Source organism: Electrophorus electricus, chromosome 7 (genome assembly GCF_013358815.1).
Source record: "Electrophorus electricus isolate fEleEle1 chromosome 7, fEleEle1.pri, whole genome shotgun sequence".
Taxonomy (NCBI): domain Eukaryota; kingdom Metazoa; phylum Chordata; class Actinopteri; order Gymnotiformes; family Gymnotidae; genus Electrophorus; species Electrophorus electricus.
This window is the reverse complement of record NC_049541.1, coordinates 1,731,351-1,753,850: the sequence shown is the minus strand read 5'-3', so window position 1 is coordinate 1,753,850 and position 22,500 is coordinate 1,731,351. Positions and strand designations below refer to the sequence as shown.

General features: G+C 44.0%; 1 protein-coding gene across 1 annotated transcript in view; it reads left to right on the top strand.

The window, feature by feature from the left end:
• The window catches only part of LOC113568219 (ephrin type-B receptor 1), a 226,440-nt gene that overhangs the window by 150,498 nt on the left and 53,442 nt on the right, over positions 1 to 22,500 (top strand). The window contains 2 exon segments of the mRNA XM_035528216.1: positions 1,743 to 2,078; positions 13,804 to 13,928. Of these exon segments, the coding sequence (XP_035384109.1) occupies positions 1,743 to 2,078; positions 13,804 to 13,928 (461 nt within the window).

Genomic DNA, 22,500 nt, shown 5'->3' with positions numbered 1-22,500 from the left:
CCAGTGAGGTTGTACAGTGTAAGAGATGAGCTACTGTTAGAATCACCAGTGAGGTTGTACAGTGTAAGAGATGAACTCCTGTTAGAATCACCAGTAAGGTTGTGCAATGTAATAGATGAACTGTTAGAATCACCAATGATGATGTACAGTGTAATAGATGAACTACTGTTAGAATCACCAGTGAGGCACATCCAGGTGTAGCAACTAAAACAGGTTCATTTCCTGCGGCACACAGGTTTCCATGGAAACTTCCTGTGCTCTCTCGGGTTCTATCCCACCCCTGTCGACAGCCTGCAAGATCTTGGCTCATACCTTCCAATAATGCTTTACATTGCCACAAAGCTCTGTATGAACCTGTCCAGGGGTTTTGTTTTTGTGTGTGTGTGTGTGTGTTTACGGTTTGAACTCTAATTATATGAGCTCTTATTGTAAAATGCCATTTAAGCTTTTCTTCACGGTATTGACAAAGGCCTCCCAACCCTCTGAGTGTGATCATGCAAACACACACAGCCACCTACACTATGGTTGCAGGGTCCACTGAGACAGGTGTGTAGTTAGTCTCTCAGCACTGGGCCAGTTCACACACAAACGCATCCATCACACACAAACCCATCCATCACACACTAACGCATCCAAGTGGCCTTGTGTTATTTGTATTGATATCTACAGTATCATTCATTCATATTGCCCTTAAGGCAGTAGCCCCTGAGAAAGGAGAGAGAGGACCGTGCACTGGTCTTGCATTTAGTCCGGTAAACGCTGACACGCACTATTTTATACTGATACGGGGACATTCTAAGACCTACATTCTATGATCTAGACATTCTTAATGTTCTATGATATAGCACTTCTCTTGTATGACATACGACATTCTCTTCTGTGATGTGTGATACTCTCTCCTATAACACGGCCAGTTCCTTCTATGACACAGAGTAACTGACTGTTGTTGGTATGGTAGCACACGGTAGCACGGTAGCACACTGCTGTGAAAGGTTTGCAGAACAGTTCCCTTTTTCTCCGTGAGCTGCACAGAGGACCGTAAACTGGATGAGGCAAGCAGAGGGTTCTTCCGTTTATCACAGCTAAAACTTAAATGAGTTCAGGGGAGATAATCACTTTTTAATGGTCCATCATCATCCAGGCCTTTTAAAAATTGAACATTTCAGACATGATGGATGGAGGCCATGACTCTCAGCCTACTGCGTTTGACTGCTCGAACCTCCTCCCACACAGCAAACTCAGTCTAGAACCTCCTGACCCCGCCCACGCCCGCTCCTGACCCCGCCCCTAAGGTTCATCGTGTCATAGAAACTTTGGATGACAGGTGTTTGTATACAACTCTGTCTACCATGATAAGAGCTGAAGGGCAGCTTTTCAGCAATGGAAGTCGTGAGGAAACGGCTCTTTAATATCTCTCGGCGAGCAACGACCGCGTGAACTTGCTGGTGCTATGTGTTCAGACACCCAACGTCAGACATCCGAATTGAATCACAGGATACGACTCCTCAGAAAGGGGACTGCTTTAACCAGTCAAATGACTGTAACATTTAAAGATCATAATTCTAACTGCAATAATTACTGTAACCTACTCTCAGGTTCTTTTGCTTAGTGTTGAAAGGCCTCACTACCCAAAAAGCTTTTAGTTCACTGTACTTTTGTAAATGAACATGAATCAAATTAATTGTAGATTTGAAGATGAAATGATGGTTGATGTGAAACCGAGACTTAATGTCGGTCCCCAGGTGTTCCGTCGGGGCCGCGGAACGTCATCTCGGTGGTGAACGGGACCTCGGTACTCCTAGAGTGGCACCCTCCCCGTGAGACAGGCGGGCGGGGCGACGTGACGTACAACGTGGTGTGCAAGAAGTGCCGTGCCGACCGCCGCGTCTGTTCGCACTGCGACGACGGCGTGGAGTTCTTCCCCCGTCAGCTGGGCCTGGCTGACACCCGCGTCGCCATAAGCAACCTGGGGGCGCACACACTCTACACGTTCGAGATCCAGGCTGTCAATGGCGTGACCAACAGGAGCCCGTACCCGGCCCAGCACGTCGCCATAGAGATCACCACCAACCAGGCGGGTGAGTACGACCTTGCATCCATAATCCATCGTTTTCTTTCTTCCTCTCCTCTCTATCGCTATCCGTCTCCTTTATGTTGGGTCTCAGCCTGCCTCAGAGTGGAATTAGCTCATGTTAAATTGATCAGTGGCTTGGAGACTTTTCTAAAATGCGTGGTGTGTTGTTGCTGCATTACGGTACTGGATGTTTGAATTGTATCTTTTCAGCAGGTCGGAGGCATTATGTGAATTATATGCGGATAAATGGATTATATGTGGATTATATGTGGATTATATGTGGACTGTAGGTGGGCTGTTGGTGGACTGTAGGTGGGCCGTAGGTGGACCGTGGGTGGACTGTAGGTGGGCTGCACCCTGGTAGTGGATATTTGGGTGTTTGAGAGGATTAGGATCTTGGGGAGGAGGTCATCTCATCTGTCTATCTCTGTCTCTCTCTCTCTCTCTCTCAAACTCATGTATCTGAACTCCACTAATTTCAGGTAGGACCTGGCAGGTTCATTTCAGTGTCACGTTGTGTGTATGAACCAATTGTGTCAAGCATGGACTATTTCAGTAGTTCTGAACCAACCCGTTTCCGTATTCAGGTCATGTGTCCGATATGCTCGTTTGTGGTGCCTGGTTCTGTACATGTTCATATACATCGTCATGGCAGAAGTGAGCAGAAATGTTCCCATCTGTGTCAATGCTGCAGTGAGCCTGCTTTAGCAGGGACTGTCTGATATATACGCATATATTAGCATATATTAACACTTACCAATGACATGGTGGCTTCAGGAGTGAAACGACCTTATTCAACATTACTCTCCAGCTCACTGGCTGAAATGGCCACCTCTAAACATTTATCAGCCCTTTGTTCTGTTCTGTTTGTTCTCTCCTCTCCTCTCCTCTCCTCTCCTCTCCTCTCCTCTCCTCTCTCTCCTCTCCTCTCTCTCCTCTCCTCTCCTCTCTCCTCTCCTCTCTCTCCTCTCCTCTCCTCTCCTCTCCTCTCCCCTCTCCTCTCTCCTCTCCTCTCCTCTCTCTCCTCTCCTCTCCTCTCCTCTCTCTCCTCTCCTCTCCTCTCTCTCCTCTCCTCTCCTCTCCTCTCCTCTCTCTCCTCTCCTCTCTCTCTCCTCTCTCTCCTCTCCTCTCCTCTCTCTCTCCTCTCCTCTCTCCCCTCTCCTCTCTCTCCTCTCTCCCCTCTCCTCTCCTCTCTCTCCTCTCCTCTCCTCTCCTCCTCTCCTCTGCTGCTCCTCAGTTCTGAATATGTACACACTTTCAGACCTTTTTCTTCTTTAAATAAATAAATGCATTGTCATGCTGAACGATAAACAGTAGTTAACCTTGGAAATAGGTTAGCTGTCATTAATGTTCTAAATGTCTGGTAAAATCTAATTGAAGTTGGTTGAAGTTATCATTTATAATGCATAAATTAAATTTAAAATAAAAGAAAGTAAAATTAATTATAAATTAACCTTAATTAAATATTAAGTAAATATTTAAATATGAATGCGGCCTGTTCTCACCGTTTTGCTCTTTCCCTCCCTCTCACCAGACGTAACAGAGCGTTGTAGGTAATTTAGCGCACAAAGGATTCTACTTTTAGTGTAAACACGAGGAAGCCATGCCTTTTACATTAAGGGGCGTGGCTACTAGCGGCACGTTGACCCCTCCCACTGCTGCCTTGCAGTTCCTTTTGTTCGTGGTTGCTTCACAAACTCTTTGACAATGAGAAACTATGCTGAGCGGTTTACGGATAGAACATTCCGGAAATGTTCAGGATCACTGATCCTTTAGGTCTGAACGTTGTAGCTGTCATTCTCTCTGTGTAAATAAATAAATAAATAAAATGATGTAAGTGTAATTTAAATACAAAGTGTAAGTTTATTGTAGTCATCATACATCTGTGGGACAATTTATGAAAGAAATTAATTCATAACATAAATGAGAAAAAAATGTCACAACATTTGCATAAAATCATTGGCAGAGGTGGATATGAATGTTAGAGAACACATTAACAAGCCGATGTTGGAAAACATTGATTATCTGAGGAAAGATGGATTCCGGTGTTGTTCTTATATCATGGTGGTTGTAGATAAACTGTTCTACACGGTCTATGACTTCATTTTCTCCTAATAAGATCTGAATTTTGTAGGGACAGTGGGGATCTCTTGGCTAATTTTTGGCAGATGGGACTCTCTGCTGTATTTAGATTTTCTACATGAAAAGACAAAGTGATTCTGGAATTCAGTGTCCAGCTGTAATGGCCAGGTTATGACCACGTTATGAGCAGGTTTTGACCAGGTTATGACCAGCTTATGAGCACGTTATGAGCAGGTTATGACCAGCTTATGAGCACGTTATGAGCACGTTTTGACCAGGTTATGACCAGTTTATGAGCAGGTTATGAGCAGGTTATGACCAGGTTATGACCAGGTTACGATCACTCCTTCTTGTCTTTCTTTTTGATGGTTACACTCTGCTTATTTGCACTTTAAGCACTTCATAACATTTCTGTTTACTTTCTTGTTTGACTTAAATGTCCCAGTAGAGGATTTAATTTGACCGTATTTGCAGTTTCTTTCAATATAATGAATTGATATGGGTTTCTTTCTTTCTTGGATTGTTCGTGCAGGTCATTTGGGTTTAGTTTCTTGCTGATGATGCTCTGTGGGGTAGGGAGTCCAGGTCTCAGGGTCTGGGTCTGGTTGGGTGAGGTGGACCATGTTAACATCAAAAGAAGAATCTGCATGTTGTGTTTGACTGAGAATTCCTCTCTTTTTCTCCCACTCCTTTTCTTGCTCTCCCTCTCTTGTTGTCTGTCTCCCGTCTGTTTACGTATAGATATGGGAGTTAGCCTGATGGGTTCAGGTTGGCATAATGGAAAAAAAATCCATTGTGCTTAAAGACCTCTCTGGAGTTATGGTAGTGATGTTCTAGCTGAACGTTAACGTATGTTAGTGGAGTTCTAGCTGAACACTAATGTATGTTAGTGGAGCTCTAGCTGAACACTAGTGTATGTTAGTGGAGTTCTAGCTGAACAATAGCATACGTTAGTGGAGTTCTAGCTGAACACTAGTGTATGTTAGTGGAGTTCTAGCTGAACACTAGCGCATGTTTGTGGAGTTCTAGCTGAACACTAATGTATGTTAGTGGAGCTCTAGCTGAACACTAGTGTATGTTAGTGGAGTTCTAGCTGAACATTACTGTATGTTAGTGGAGTTCTAGCTGAATGTTAAGTGTATGTTAGTGGAGTTCTAGCTGAACACTAGTATATATTAGTGGAGTTCTAGCTGAACACTGGTGTATGTTAGTGGAGTTCTGAACACTAGTATATGTTAATGGAGTTCTAGCTGAACATTAATGTATCTTAGTGGAATTCTAGCTGAACACTAGCGTATGTTTGTGGAGTTCTAGCTGAACACTAGCGTATGTTAGTGGAGCTCTAGCTGAATGTTAAGTGTATGTTAGTGGAGTTCTAGCTGAACACTAGTATATGTTAGTGGAGTTCTAGCTGAACATTAATTTATGTTAGTGGAGTTCTAGCTGAACACTAATGTATGTCAGTGGAGTTCTAGCTGAACATTAGTGTAGGCCAGTGGAATTCTAGCTGAACACTAGTGTATGTCAGTAGAGTTCTAGCTGAACACTAGCATATGTTAGTGGAGTTCTAGCTGAACATTAGTGTAGGCCAGTGGAGCTCTAGCTGAACACTAACGTATGTTAGTGGAGTTCGAGCTGAACACTAGTGTATGTTAGTGGAGTTCTGGCTGAATGTTAAGTGTATGTTAGTGGAGTTCTAGCTGAACACTAGTGTATGTTAGTGGAGTTCTAGCTGAACATTAATTTATGTTAGTGGAGTTCTAGCTGAACACTAGTGTATGTTTGTGGAGTTCTAGCTGAACACTAGTGTATGTTAGTGGAATTCTAGCTGAACATTACTGTATGTTAGTGGAGTTCTAGCTGAATGTTAAGTGTATGTTAGTGAAGTTCTAATTGAATGTTATTGTATGTTAGTGGAGTTCTAGCTGAACACTAGCATATGTTAGTGCAGTTCTAGCTGAACACTAGCATATGTTAGTGGAGTTCTAGCTGAACACTAGCATATGTTAGTGGAGTTCTAGCTGAAAACAGGTGTATGTTAGTGGAGTTCTAGCTGAACACTAGCGTATGTTAGCTCATCAGGTCACGAGAACTATGTGAAGTGTCATTTTGTTTTTCTGAAGACAGTGGATATGGCAATTAAGTTCCCATCTTCAAATCCAGCCTACCAGGTCACAGACACACACACACACACACACACACACACCATCTAACCATCGTATTCTTTTCCACTCTTCCAGCTCTATGCTGTTTGGTGCCACTGTAAATTCACTCAGTATAACATTTTCAATAAACATAACCCTGTTGACAGGAATTTGAAACAACATTGACTAAAATGACCAGTTTGGCAATATTGTCAGATAGGGTCATATTTTTTCTCCTTTAAAAACAAAACAAACTCCCCATTTAACTCTTGTCCATACGTTCACGCTCTAATAGAGTTGTGTTCCTTCTGTGCAGGCAATCGAACAGTACGCCTCAAATTAGGGTCCTGTCTGGGGACCAGCTGCTGTCGACGCTCGATTGTTGACCAAGTGGAAAAATTAAATGAGCCCACTTTATTTCAGGGTTGTTTTTTCTCCTGACAGTCTAAAGAAATGGGATTGTATGGAGCACATAAGAGAGGATGGTGTAGGGGGCATGTGGAATTCGGGGAGATAGGGCAGAGCTTATAGTGGGATGTATACGGTGTGTGCGGAACTCTGTTAATGGGCGGAGCTTATAGAGGCATGTATACGGTGTGTGGGCAGAGCTTATAGTGGGATGTATACAGTGTGTGCAGAACTCTGTTAATGGGCGGAGCTTATAGTGGGATGTATACGGTGTGTGCGGAACTCCGTTAATGGGCGGAGCTTATAGAGGCATGTATACGGTGTGTGTGGAGCTCTGTTAATGGACGGAGCTTATAGAGTCATGTATACGGTGTGTGGGCGGAGATTATAGTGGGATGTATACACTGTGTGTGGAACTCTGTTAATGGGCGGAGCTTATAGAGGCATGTATACGGTGTGTGCGGAACTCTGTTAATGGGCGGAGCTTGTAGAGGCATGCATATGTTGTGTGTGGAACTCTGTTAATGGGCGGAGCTTATAGTGGGATGTATACAGTGTGTGTGGAACTCTGTTAATGGGCGGAGCTTATAGAGGCATGTATACGGTGTGTGTGAAACTCTGTTAATGGGCGGAGCTTATAGTGGGATGTATACGGTGTGTGCGGAACTCTGTTAATGGGCGGAGCATATAGAGGCACATATACGGTGTGTGTGGAGCTCTGTTAATGGGCGGAGCTTATAGAGGGATTTATATAGTGTGTGTGGAACATTTCATAGGCCACTGAATGGTTTTTGTCTATGTAGAATTCTGCTGAACCTGCTGAAAGCCAGTGGCTTTGTGACTCATGTGAGGTGAGGTTATGTTACTCTCAGCTGCTCCATCATTGCTGTGTTTGTTTTGGTGCAGGTAAATTCAGTCTAATTGCCGTAACCCTGCTTGTGTTAGCATAGCTGCCTTTAGTTTTGAGACAGATCTGGCATAACCACTCAGCCAGTCACGCTGCCTCCCTTCGTAAGAAATGACTTCAGCATCGACTCACCTCCTGGTGACATTGCCTTGTGATTGGTCTTTTAAAATCCAATCGCACGACGCTTCTTGCATTTCAAGTGGTTTCACAAAATCCATTAGCAGCTGGTTTTATGGCTGTGGTTTCATTGTGGGGTGGTTAAAAAGCCGACTGAGTGAGGTTGCATTCATTTTAGCTGATTTTGAACAGTCATAACAACCTGCATACCGAGCAGGGCCCAGTTCTACAGTTTTCTGAGGGCAAATACAAACGGCACTTCGCTACCTCTCAGCTCAGCCTCTACTTCCTCTTTGTTTTTTCTTCCTTCATTCTCTCTCTCTCTCCCTCTCTCTCTCTCCCTCTCTCTCTCTCTCCCTCTCTCTCTCTCTCTCTCTCTCTCTCTCTCTCTCTCACTCTCTCTCTCTCTCTCTCTCCCTCTCTCTCTCTCTCTCTCTCTCTCTCTCCCTCTCTCTCTCCTCCCTCTCTCTCTCTCCCTCTCTCCCTCTCTCCCTGTGTGTGTGTGTGTGTGTGTGTGTGTGTGAATAGCCTTTATTATCAGCCGGCTCTAATGGCAGGCCACTGGGCGTGTGTGTCAGGCTCTAAATGGAGCTCTTGACAGAGAGATGTTTAAGAGCAGCGCTAGCCTCTATTGTTAGCGTGCCGCTCAGCTAATGACTCTTCCACGTTTAATATGCTCTCGCCGCATTTATGGGCTTTCAGCTGATACTAATTACCCTCCCGTCTGCACTGGGAATACCTGTAGGGTGAATCTAGGAGATGGACTCTGTGTGTGTGTGTGAGTGTGTGTGTGTGTGTGTGTGTGTGTGTGTGTGTGTGTGTGTGTGTGTGTGTGTGGGTGGGTGTATGTGTGGGTGGGTGTGAGATACAGGTGTCAAACTCAAAGTCCAACAGGACTTTGTGTGTGTGTGTGTGTGTGTGTGTGTACACATGCAGCCATTTAGAATAACCTTTTTAATCAGGATTTGATTACAACCTGGAAACGCAGGCGAAATGATTCTCCAAACTGCTCCTTTAATCTTGGAGTTAAAAGCACAGTGATGGACACACACACACACACACAAACATACACACACACACACACAAACATACACACACACAAACACGCGCACATGCACACACTCACACACACACTCACACACACACACACACACACATACACACACACACACTCTCACACACAAACACACACACATACACACACACACACTCTCACACACAAACACAACTACATTCGTGCATGCACACATATGTATACAGTATTCTCACTGGGTAATGTGTGTAATGTGTTTCAGTCCTGGGAACAGAAACAACAGAAATTATGTATTTAACAACTGTCACCTGCAACCAAGATGCCAAACAATTTGCCATCTGAAATCACAGTGAAAAGGAACTAAGATGATAATTGCTTTCCAAAAACAGGAATATGATAATTGCTTTCCAAAATTACTACATTGATTACATTTAAGAATTTTAAGTAGCAAATTCCAAGCAATAATTGAGACAATATTAGGTAGTATATTTTTATGTAAAATCTTTGATTAACAGTAATAATTTGCATATAGTTCTGAAAACTGTGAGTCTGAATCTGGATTACAATTGCTTTCTCGCCTGGGGGCGGGGCAACAGAGAGGAAGTGTGGGCGTCATGGCGATGAAGGGGGGCGGCTAGTGGAGGGGTTATTTTTAGCAGCACAGGTCAAGCAGTGATCAGAGAGTGCTGTCAGGGGCCTGGGGCTCACACACACACACACACACACACGCAGGCGTGCACACACACACACACGCACACGCACACACACACACGCAGGCACGCACACACACACACACCCCCCCCCCACACACACACACACACGCACGCAGGCACCCGCACACACACACATGCACGCAGGCACGCACACACACACACGCACGCAGGCACGCACACACACACATGCACGCACGCACCCGCACACACACACGCACGCATACACGCAAACACACACACGCACGCACACACACAGATGCATACACGCACACTATCAATAACACACACACATAGGAACAGCATTTGTAATACAAAAGCTTCAGGTGTTTCAGGACTGCCTGTGTGTGTGTGTGTGTGTGTGTGTTACTCTACATGTGTGTGTAGGTGGGTTCATATTCCTATATGTGTGTGTGTTTTTGTGCACACACATTTGCGTGTACTTATACACATGTGCACGTATGTGTACAAATTGTATGTGTACATGTGTTGTTGTCCATTCTTACATGTAGATGTGTGTGTCAGAGAATGACCTTTGCCCTGTATAGATTACAAGGTCGATACTCCACGTAATGTTGTGCTGAGATACAATTACCTTCAGATTTCTAGATCATTCCAGCGCACTCTGTCTCTGTGATGCATCACTGTATCTCTCCAAACCCACTATATTCCACATTCCCAACCCCAACACTAACCCTAATCCTAAAACCAAGACTAACCCCAACACTAACCATAACCCTAACCCCAACACTAACCCTAACCCTAACCCTAACTCTAACACTAACCCTAAAACTAGCCCTAATCCAGTGCCTACATGAAACGTTAATGCTAATAGCTCCTTTTATCTTCCTGGACATGATGAATGAATGGCGTTGTTAACCATGCAGATGACCCTTCGCTGCAGAGAAGGAGCAGTGGAGTGACCTCTGACCTCCAGCCGTTGCTGTTTTTACTGAGGAGTGAAGAGAAAACCCTGACACTTCCATTAACGACAGCCAACGTCGGTCAGTTGGGGGTTAAATGGCCATGACCAGCCTGGGCAATGTTAACCCACAGATGAAAAGACCCATTTTAAGAAATCAAACAATATTATTACAATATGATTAGTGACGGTTTTACAAACACAGCCATTGCTGATAACAGTAAAGTGCTTCCACTGATTCTAGATCATTTTATTAAGAGTACTGGACTAGTAATCGGAAGGTTGCCAGTTCAAGTCCCACCACTGCCAGGTTGCCACTGTTGGTTCCTGAACAAATCCCTTAACCCTCAATTACTCAATTTGTACTCAGTCATAATTGTAAGTCGCTTTGGATAAAAGTGTCAGATAAATGCTGTAAATGTAACTTTGTCTTATGTGTGTAGTATATCTCAAGAGCAAGTGAGCACTTTCTGTAGCTCCTACAGTACTGTTGCTATACTTTGGAACATCGGAGGGTGTGTGAGTTTAATCCACACACTGGCTTCCTCTGCCTCACCCTGGGCCTTTGGGAAACATTAGCTGTCTATTAGCAGAGTTTAGCTGGAGTGAGTCTCTTAAGGTGGACCTGAGACCTCCACAGGGGCAGAGCTGCGCATGCAGGTAGCCCAATACATGCATGCACACATACACACACACACACACACACACACATACACATACACACACACGCACGCGCACACACACATGCGCACACACACACACGCAGACATGCACATACAAACATGCCCGCACACGCACACACACATGCACATACACACATGCCCGCACACACACACATGCACACATGCACACACATACACACACACACATGCATGCACACACATGCATGCACACACACACAGACACACACACACACACACACACACTTTGTCTCTCTGCAGATATGACGTTCTGTGAAGTGAGTTCCTGTGGTCCAAACATCCTCCTGTGCCAATTACCAGAGCACCGCTGTGACAGAACTTTGGGTCACTCAGACTTATTCAGACATAGGTGTCTGTCGGACAGTTTGATAAGACTCCTCTGTGTCGGGGGTCCCAAGCCCTCCCGATTATGACTGTTCCATTAAAAGAAAAAAGAAATGAACTGATTCCCCACCAAGTCAGACGACAGCTCACATATGTCTAACGACCCATTCCTAATTTCTCAAATACATTACATGGACAAAAGTATTCGGACATCTGATCATCATACTCATACAGCCCCAGTCCTAATCTCTGGACTTCCCATTCCAAAATCTTTGGCATTGCTATGGAATTTCCACCCTACTCTTCTGGGAAGTCTTTCCACAAGATTCCTGAGTGTGTGTGTGTGAATTTGTACCCATTCCATCAAAGTTGGACGAGAGAGGCTTGACTCACTGTTGGCGTTCCAATTCATCTCCCCGGTGTCCAGAGACGGTGAGGCCGGGACTCGGGAGATAAGACGGGTGGACAGAGAGATGAGACACTGGGAGACATTATCAACAGAAGGAGCGCGATGGGGAAAAGTGTCCCCCCGTAGACCAGGAAAAAGTGGTATGTGAGGTCAGGCTCCTATTCAGAGAAAGATAAAGGATTCCAATCACCTACAACATAATTATATATGACCCCTGCTAATCAAGGCCACAATCCTACGTGACCCCGAGGCTGCGGTTCTCCATGCGGACCGAGAGGAGAATGCTTCTGTAATAATTAGTCAGTGTATTCAGTGACCATTAATGATGGATACCTGAAACATAGACAATGGAGGGTTAAGAATATGAATCCAAAAAGAAACATATGATTAGAGGTATGTGTGTGTTTTGTGTGTGTGTGTGGGTGTGTGTGTAGCAGGGAGAAGCCTGATAGATCTGTGAACAGTTTATCCTACTTAAAAGCGTGCTGTGGAACTTGTGGGCGAGTGGTAATGTGCACTTGAATGCTTTCATGATGCCGAGCATCCAAAATTGCTTTAGGAGAAAAATGACTCTGTCAGAAGACATTAGTGAGATGGAGGAGGTGAATTGTGGGAGTTGTAGTTAGGCAGGGCTTGGCTTCTTCTGTTACTACACTTGCCACTATTAGTGTCAGGATAACAGTAATCCAATTGATTGCTCACTATGCCTCTCTGTCTGCCCCCTTCTCTCCGTCTCTCTCTCTCTCTCTCTCTCTCTCTCTGTCACTCTCTTCATCTCTCTCTCTCCTCTCTCTCTCAGTTTTTTCTCTCTCTACCTCTCTCTCTCTCCATCTCTCTCTCCATCTCTCTCTCTCTCTCTGTCACTCTCTTCATCTCTCTCTCTCCTCTCTCTCTGTTTTTCTCTCTCTACCTCTCTCTCTCTACCTCTCTCTCTCCATCTCTCTCTCTGTCACTCTCTCTCTCTCCTACTCTGTGCACTTTAGTGAGGTTAATAACAGAGAAGATTTGTATGATCAGACTACAACACATATGCTAACTGATATTCAGACTGTGTGTGTGTATGTGTGTGTGTGAGAGAGAGAGAGAGTCAGAGAGACAGAGGGTGAGGTTGCAGAGAGAGAGAGAGATACAATACAAGCGCAGACAAACCCAGATAGATAGGTGTTCCTACATGTTGGACAGACATAGAGACAGGTGCATACACACACAAACATACACTCAAAGAGAGAAGACGAACGAGAGAGAGAAAACAATGCTAGATTTCAGCATGTCAGCACATGTGTAGGAAGAGACTGAAACTGTTCTATGCTGTGTGTGTGTGTGTGTGTGTGTGTGTGTGTGTTTTAACGGTATCAGTATCTGAATGCCTGCCATTAAAGTAATCTTGCTGTGTTGAGTTAAGCAGGTCATTAGTGATTAATTGACTGTTTAGTGCAGAAAGTACACAATAGCACTTTTGTCCCAAATCACAAGTGTGTGTGTGTGTGTGTGTGTGTGTGTGAGAGAGAGAGAGAGAGAGAGAGAGAGAGAGAGAGAGAGAGAGAGAGAGAGATCAAGAAAGAGAGCACACACTTTATGTGAAGTTAATAATTATCTTTCTGATTCTGGTACATTCCGCCCCGGAGTGTGTTTATAAAGGGTTTGCATTGTTTGCATTGAGTGCTGTTATTGTGAGTAAAGGAATAAAGTATTTGAAGATATTTGCAATCAACCAATGTGTGTGCATGAACAAATATTGTAGAACAAATATTATAGCCAACAGTAAACCTTCAGTAGGGAACGTAATCCCATTTCTGTTATGCGTGTTTTTCGTGTAACTGTGCGGGTGTGTGTGACTGTGCACACATGCTCGTCTGTGTACATGTGTGTTTTCTTTTTAAGGAAGTCAGATCAATTCACCAGCTGAGTAGACACAGCAAGAGTCATCGCTGTTTGGAATGATTTTCTCTCTCTCTCTCTCTCTCTCTCTCAGCTCCATCTATGGTGCCCATAATGCACCAGGTCAGCTCCACAATGAAAAGCATCACGTTGTCATGGCCACAGCCTGAACAGCCCAACGGCATCATTCTGGACTATGAGCTCTGCTACTATGAGAAGGTAGGAAAGGAATACTGCCCATAGAAATACTCACAAAGAAATACTGCCATAGAAATACTCACACAGAAATACTTCCCATAGAAACACTCACAGATAAATAATGGCCATAGAAATATGCACAGAGAAATGCTGCCATAGAAATACACAGAGACACTTCCCATACCGCCCATAAAATACTCAGAGAAATACTGCCCATAGAAATACTCATACAGAGAAATGCTGCCTTAGAAATACTCACAGAGAAATACAGCCCATAGAAAATACTCACAGAGAAACACTGCCCATAGAAAGAACTCTGAAAAAAATACTCACACAGAAATATTGCCCATAGAAAATACTCACACAGAAATACTGCCCATAGAAATACTCACAATGAAATACTGCCAATAAAAATACTCACAGAAATACTGCCCTTAGAAAATACTCACACAGAAATACTGCCCATAGAAAAGACTCAGAGAAATGCTGCCCATAGAAAATACTCACACAGAAATGCTGCCCATAGAAATACTTACACTGAAATACTGCCCATAGAAAATACACAGAAATACTGCCCATAGAAAATACACAGAAATACTGCCCATAGAAAAAACACTCAGAGAAATACTGCCCTTAGAAAGCATATGTATAGAAATACTCCTCATATCAAGCATGCATGCATAAACACTCCCTCTATAAAACATGTAAAAACATGTTGTACACTCAGAGTTTTAAATACTTAGTGTTTTTGTGTTGTATATGAACAGCAAATGCAATTGATGCCCTGGGTATATAAACTGATACCCTGGGTATATGCCCTGTGTAAGGAGGTCAAGTCTAAAAACAAGCATTTGACAAAAACATCTTAAGAACATTTAAAACTACCCAGAATGCTGAAAAAATGTGGCCCATATTTTTTTGTTTTTTTTTATGTGTGTGTGTGTGTGTATATGTGTGTGTGTGTGTGTGTGTGTGTGCATGTAGTGTGTGTGTGATATAACCCCGAGAAGTTTAAAATGACTGCTTCAGGATATATTAGACTGTTAAGCAGGAGCAGGACTGTGCTGGAGGTTAAATGAAGAGAATCGTTTTTCTTGATCTAAAACTGGCACAGGAGAAGGAGTCATTTCTGGGCTTTAGCAAAGAGGAAAAGGTCGCTAGGAAATAGGAGTGAGTGTTGGGTGTCTGGTGTAAGGAGAGATGCACACACACACAGGGACACATGCAGACACACATAGAACACAAACATAGAACACAACCTCACAAGCAAACAAATTGTTTTTGTTTGACTTCCAGAGTTGAGACTACACATACAAAGATGTGCAAACATACACACACACACACAGACAGACAGACGCACACACACACACACAGACAGACACACACACACACACAGACAGACACAGACACACACAGACACACACACACACAGACAGACAGACGCGCACACACACACATACACACAGACACACACAGACACACACACACATAAACACACACACAGAGACACACACACACATAAACACACACACACAGACACACACACCACAGACACACACACACACACACACACACACACACACACAGCCTTCTCTTTCTCCTCAAACAAGCACACAGGATTTTTTTTAAATCATTTTATGACACCATTGGACATAATAGTCAGAGGAAAGAAACAATATAAATTGAATTTTCTTGTTTGCAGCACATTGAGCACTTCAGTCTGTCTCGGTTTCAACCCTGAACACAAGCAGCCTCTCCTTTGGAAACTTTACTCATTGTTAGCGCACGTGGGAACTGAAGATGAGTTTAGTCAGAGGCTGTGCCTCTCAACAAACAGAGCAGAGCAATGCAAACATTTAGAGTGGAACCACTTATTGACCATTGAATATTCATGAAGGGTAATCATCTCTTTATATGTGAGGTGCAGGTCCTCTAGGCGAATAGAGGAGCACTTTTTTAAACAAAATGGAATTATGTGGAAATGTGTGCAAAAGACAGAGATGAGAAAAGTGAGAAAGACACTAAAAGCCTCGTTTTATTGACTGTTCTGCTGTGTTTAGATAAGAACCAGCAATTAACTGTGTTTAACTGTGTTAAACTGTTGTTCGCTGTGTTTAGCTGTGTTTAACTGTGTTTGCGTGAGTGCTAGCTATTGGCTCTGTTTAACTGTGTTTAACTGTATTTAGGTCAGTGCTAGCTATTAGTTATATCTAACTGTGTTTAGGGGAGCACAAGCTACTGGCTGTGTCCAGCTGTGTATGGATGACTGCTACCCACAGTTCAGTAGTGATATTAGGCGGATGTTGGGAGTGATATCCAGGATGTTAGTTCAGAATGTCTGATCTGTTATAATGATGTTTTGAAAGTCATAAACTGTATCGACTGTCCACTACTATGACTGTGTAATGCTGTCTTGGTGTGGTCTGGTGTCGGTACACCCAGAAACAATGATTCACTCCCCCTTGAAAGTGATGAAATGAAAGACAAATGTCTCGTGCATACCTGCATGTCTTTGAAAAGCAAAGAAAGTGAGGGACTGAGATCAGTTATTGCTTGTTCTACAAAATACTCCACAATGGCCTGGACAGATTTGCCGGTACCCCTAGTATTTCAAACTAGTTGTTTTCTTCAATAATATCGCACAGCTTCAATGTTATAATTAGTCATTCGGCCAGTTTAAACAGAGAAAGTAGTCTGTCTGCTTGGCGTCATTGTATGGGCCGCACTGAACATGGACCAGAACATGCAGAAGAGTAACTTGTGTGAGGGGATCAGAAAGAAATTGCTAGATGACTGTGGCAAAGGTAAAAAAGGGAATAAGAGCATCTGCCAGCAGCTCTACAGTCCTGTGATTACAGGGGCAAGCGTTATTAAGAAATGTAAGCTGCACGGGAGTGTAGCCGGCCTCCGACGATGTGTCTGCGAGAGGAAGGTTAACAAATGGTGGACAAATGTCCCTGAACGATGTCCAACGAATGTCCAAGAGCAATATACAAAGAGACACCAGCAGATTTCCAAGGTCGAGGTACATCAGTGTCTGAACACGCCATCCGTCGCTTTCTGAGTGACAGCAGGCTCCATGGAAGAAGATCCAAGAAGAGAGCACCACTGAAATAAAAAAGACAGATTGGAATTTGCTAGAATGTGTAATGACAGGCCACAATGCTTCTGGGAGAATGTCCGTCTGGAGAATGTCCGTCTGAGAGAATGTGCTTCTGGGAGAATGTGCTTCTAAGAGAATGTCCTTCTGGGAGAATGTCCTTCTGAGAGAATGTTTCTTGGAGAATGTCCTCCTGAGAGAATGTCTTTCTGGAGAATGTCCTTGTGAGAGAATGTCCTTCTGGGAGAATGTCCTTCTGAGAGAATGTCTTTCTTGGAGAATGTCCTCTTGAGAGAATGTCTTTCTGAAGAATGTCCTTCTAGGAGAATGTCCTTCTGAAAGAATGTCCTTCTGGAGAATGTCCTTCTGGGAGAATGTCCTTTGGACAGATGACACAAAACTGAATCTCTTTGACAAGACACATCAGCTCTGTGTTCACAGCTGTATAAATGAAACTTTCTCAGAAAAAGCACATTATATACCAGTCACCCCAGCCCATGACACATGGAGGAGGTGGTTATGTTTGGGGCTGTTTCGCTGCATCTGTCTGCCATCAAGGCATTCTGGAACAAATGGTGCTGGCCGGTACCAGACAGTTCCGTCTGGGTCACAGGTCATGGTTCTGCCAACAGGGTAATGACCCAAAACCCAGAGCTAAAAGCATCCAGCAACGTCTGTTCAGAAGTGGCCCAGGAGCCCTGCTCTGAACCCCGTCCAGAATCTGTGGAGCAGTCTGGACAAGACACCCTTCAGACCCCAGACAACGGGAGCCGTCTGCTCAGGAAGGATGGGCCACACTACCACTCTGGTGACAGGTGCAGATGTCTCGTCGAGGGCGACAGAAATCGCTCATGTGCAGTGATCCGTGTCTACAGGTCGTGCAGCAGAACATTAGGTTATGGCTCTTATTTATGCCCATGACATGTGCAATTGTTTTATTTTTTTAAATATTCTGCTGAATCAAAAATTCCAAGGAATGTCTGTTTTTCAAGTAACTGTGGAATAAACAGACATAAATGCCAAGATTAAGGTATGTGACTGAACACCTGCTGATGAAAGATGTGCGTGTGTGTGTGGGGGCGGGGTGTGTGTGGGTGTGTGGGTGGGTGTGTATATCTGTGTATGTGTGTGTGTGTGTGGTGTGTGTGTGTTTGTGTGTGTGTGTAGTACCCAAATCAAGGTGTTGTGGTCATGGTGTACTCTTGGCATTATCATGTATTATCATATCAGAATGTCCTAATTTGCACATCAATGATGTCACAATTGCATGATTTACATACTACATCGCCGTCCTTTGTGAGGAAACAAAGCTCCGCGAGTGATGCATGGGAAACATTGGCTGCACACTACAAGCCTTCTGATCTGAATTCTTACTGCCTCGTTTGTCAATCTGGTTTTCTTTTGGAAGACTTTTTCCCCCAGGGATTAGGCGCAGTTATTTTATCTTAAGTGTGCGATTAAAATCTTCAGTTCCGCACACTTTACAATTCATCTAAGACTCGGGGACCAGCCATCATTTTGACCAGCATATTATTACAAGACTGTATGGGGCTTATGAGAACACTGATTTGGCACAAGTCATCATTCATGTTAGAGAGAGACAGAATATGTGTGTGTGTGTGTGGGTGTGTGTATAGGTGTGTGTCTGTGTGTCATGTGTGTGTGTGTGTGTGTGTGGATTGGAGGGTGGGTGTGTGTGTGTATATGTGTGTGTGTGTATGTGTGTGTGTATGTGTGTGTGTGGGTGTGTGTGTGTATGTGTGTGTGTGGGTGTGTGTATATGTGTGTGTGTGTGGGTGTGTGTGTGTGTGGGTGTGTGTGTGTACGTGTGTATATGTGTGTGTGGGTGGGTGGGTGTGTGTATGTGTGTGTGTGTGTGTGTGTGGGTGGGTGTGGGTGTGTGTATGTGTGTGTGTGTGTGTGTATGTGTGTGGGTTAGGGTTAGTTAGGGTTAGGGTTAGTTAGGGTTATGTGGCGTTTCCATGCCGTACCGTACCTCGCTGGTGTGTGTGTGTGTATATGTGTGTATATGTGTCTGTATGTTGTGTATAAACATGCCATTTCCATGCTGTACGGTACCTCGTTGGTGTGTGTGTGTAAATGTGTGCGTATGTTGTGTATAAACATGGCGTTTCCATGCCGTACGGTACCTCGTTGGTGTGTGTGTGTAAATGTGTGCGTATGTTGTGTATAAACATGGCGTTTCCATGCCGTACGGTACCTCGTTGGTGTGTGTGTGTATATGTGTGTGTATGTTGTGTATAAACATGGCGTTTCCATGCCGTACGGTAACTCGTTGGTGTGTGTGTGTATATGTGTGTGTATGTTGTGTATAAACATGGCGTTTCCATGCCGTACGGTACCTCGTTGGTGTGTGTGTGTATATGTGTGTGTATGTTGTGTATAAACATGGCGTTTCCATGCCGTACGGTACCTCGTTGGTGTGTGTGTGTATATGTGTGTGTATGTTGTGTATAAACATGGTGTTTCCATGCTGTACGGTACCTCGTTGGTGTGTGTGTGTATATGTGTTGTATGTTGTGTATAAACATGGTGTTTCCATGCCGTACGGTACCTCGTTGGTGTGTGTGTGTATATGTGTGTGTATGTTGTGTATAAACATGGTGTTTCCATGCCGTACGGTACCTCGTTGGTGTGTGTGTGTATATGTGTGTGTATGTTGTGTATAAACATGGCGTTTCCATGCCGTACGGTACCTCGTTGGTGTGTGTGTGTATATGTGTGTGTATGTTGTGTATAAACATGGCGTTTCCATGCCGTACAGTAACTCGTTGGTGTGTGTGTGTATATGTGTGTGTATGTTGTGTATAAACATGGTGTTTCCATGCTGTACGGTACCTCAAGTTCAAGTTCAAGTTTGGTTTATTTGTCACATACATAGTCATACACAGTATAACTCGCAGGGAAATGGTTGCTCTGTCCAAACTGAGGAAAGGAAAACAGGGTGCATAGAGAAATATAGATATTCTATATATGTGAAATATATATATGCAAGAGAAATATATATATATATTCTATGTATATTCTATGTATGTACAAAATATATTAACAATGTATGTACAATATATGTATATTATGATTATATACACAATGTACAATGTATATGGTTGTGTATATGTACACAATCTACAGAATGTACAGATTCATTTCATATAATAACATATCTACAGTTGTTCTGTAACAAGGTGATTGAATATAAATATATATATATACAGATATACAGTTATGTTACATGGTGTTGGTGGTCCCCACAGTTTATCAGTTTCCCTGATTCAGGGCCCGAATGGCCTGTGGGAAGAAGCTCCTCTTCAGCCTCTCTGTCTTGGTCTTCAGGGAGTGAAAGCGCCTCCCTGACCTCAACAGAGAGAATAGTCTATTGTTGGGATGGGTGGGGTCCTTCACAATCCTCCTGGCCTTGGTCTGGCACCACTTGTAGTAGATGGTCTGCAGGTCAGGAAGTTCCGTGTGAGTGATGCGCTCTGCTGAACGCACTACCCTTTGGAGTGCTTGTCTGTCCTGCTTGGTGCTATTCCCAAACCAGACTGTGATGTTCCCCATGAGGATGCTCTCGATAGTGCAGGTGTAGAAGTTCCGCAGTACCTTAGAGGGCAGTCTGAAGTCTCTTAGGCGTCTGAGGTGGTAAAGACGCTGATGAGCCTTCTTTGCCAGGGAGTTGGTGTGGTGGGACCAGGACAGGTCCTGCGAGATGTGAACACCAAGGTACCTGAAACTATCTACTTTCTCCACCGTGGGTCCACTAATCCTCACAGGTTGGTAGTTCCGCTCCTGCTTCTTGCTGCAATCCACGATCAGCTCCTTTGTCTTGCTGACATTTAGGAGGAGATTATTTTCCTGGCACCAGATTTCCAGGTGTTTAATCTCCTCCAGGTAGGCCCTCTCATCGTTGTCTGAGATCAGGCCCATTACGACGGTGTTGTCAGCAAACTTGACAATGATGGTAGAGCTGGAAGTGGCTGTGCAGTCGTAGGTGTGCAGTGAGTAGAGCAGGGGGCTTAGGACACAACCCTGAGGAGCTCCAGTGCTGAGGGTGAGGGTGGATGAGACAGTTGCCCACCTGTACTGATTGTGGTCTGTCTGTTAGGAAGTTGGAGATCCAGTCGCACAGGGATCTATGCAGTCCTAGATCCCCCAACTTAGTAGTGAGTCTGGAGGGGATGATAGTGTTAAATACTGAACTGTAGTCGACAAATAGCATTTTAACATAATTTCCCCTCCCTTCATCCAGGTGAGTCAGTGTAGTGTGGAGCAGATGTGCAATTGCATCTACAATTACCTACAATTACAATTCCCTATCTACAATTACAATTACCTCATTGGTGTGTGTGTGTATATGTGTGTATATGTGTCTGTATGTTGTGTATAAACATGGCGTTTCCATGCCGTACGGTACCTCGTTGGTGTGTGTGTGTAAATGTGTGCGTATGTTGTGTATAAACATGGCGTTTCCATGCCGTACGGTACCTCGTTGGTGTGTGTGTGTATATGTGTGCGTATGTTGTGTATAAACATGGCGTTTCCATGCCGTACGGTACCTCGTTGGTGTGTGTGTGTATATGTGTGCGTATGTTGTGTATAAACATGGCGTTTCCATGCCGAACGGTACCTCGTTGGTGTGTGTGTGTAAATGTGTGCGTATGTTGTGTATAAACATGGCGTTTCCATGCCGTACGGTACCTCGTTGGTGTGTGTGTATGTGTGCGTATGTTGTGTATAAACATGGCGTTTCCATGCCGTACGGTACCTCGTTGGTGTGTGTGTGTATATGTGTGCGTATGTTGTGTATAAACATGGCGTTTCCATGCCGTACGGTACCTCGTTGGTGTGTGTGTATATGTGTGCGTATGTTGTGTATAAACATGGCGTTTCCATGCCATACGGTACCTCGTTGGTGTGTGTGTGTATATGTGTGCGTATGTTGTGTATAAACATGGCGTTTCCATGCCGTACGGTACCTCGTTGGTGTGTGTGTATATGTGTGCGTATGTTGTGTATAAACATGGCGTTTCCATGCCGTACGGTACCTCGTTGGTGTGTGTGTGTATATGTGTGCGTATGTTGTGTATAAACATGGTGTTTCCATGCTGTACGGTACCTCGCTGGCGTTCTTCACCTCTCTTACGGTAGAACTGCTTTTCTTTACTTTTGTTCACCCGTGTTTTGTTCTTTTGTTTTTTATCATGTCCTTGATTGCAGAGTTGAACTGATTAACAGTGAATAACTGAGTTCCAGTCCTACAGCACAACACTGCCTTCTGACACACTCCACAAAGGACTCTAGACTCCAGAGACTAGAAAAAACAAAGAAATAAATACTAAATAAATCAATTAAAACCATTATACCTAAACACAGGGTAGATTATTTATTTGGGAGCCATTGACAGCATAGTGTGTGTTATATGTCCTCTGCTAGTGAGACAGTGATCAGATAAAACACAAACTCTCCGCCTTCACA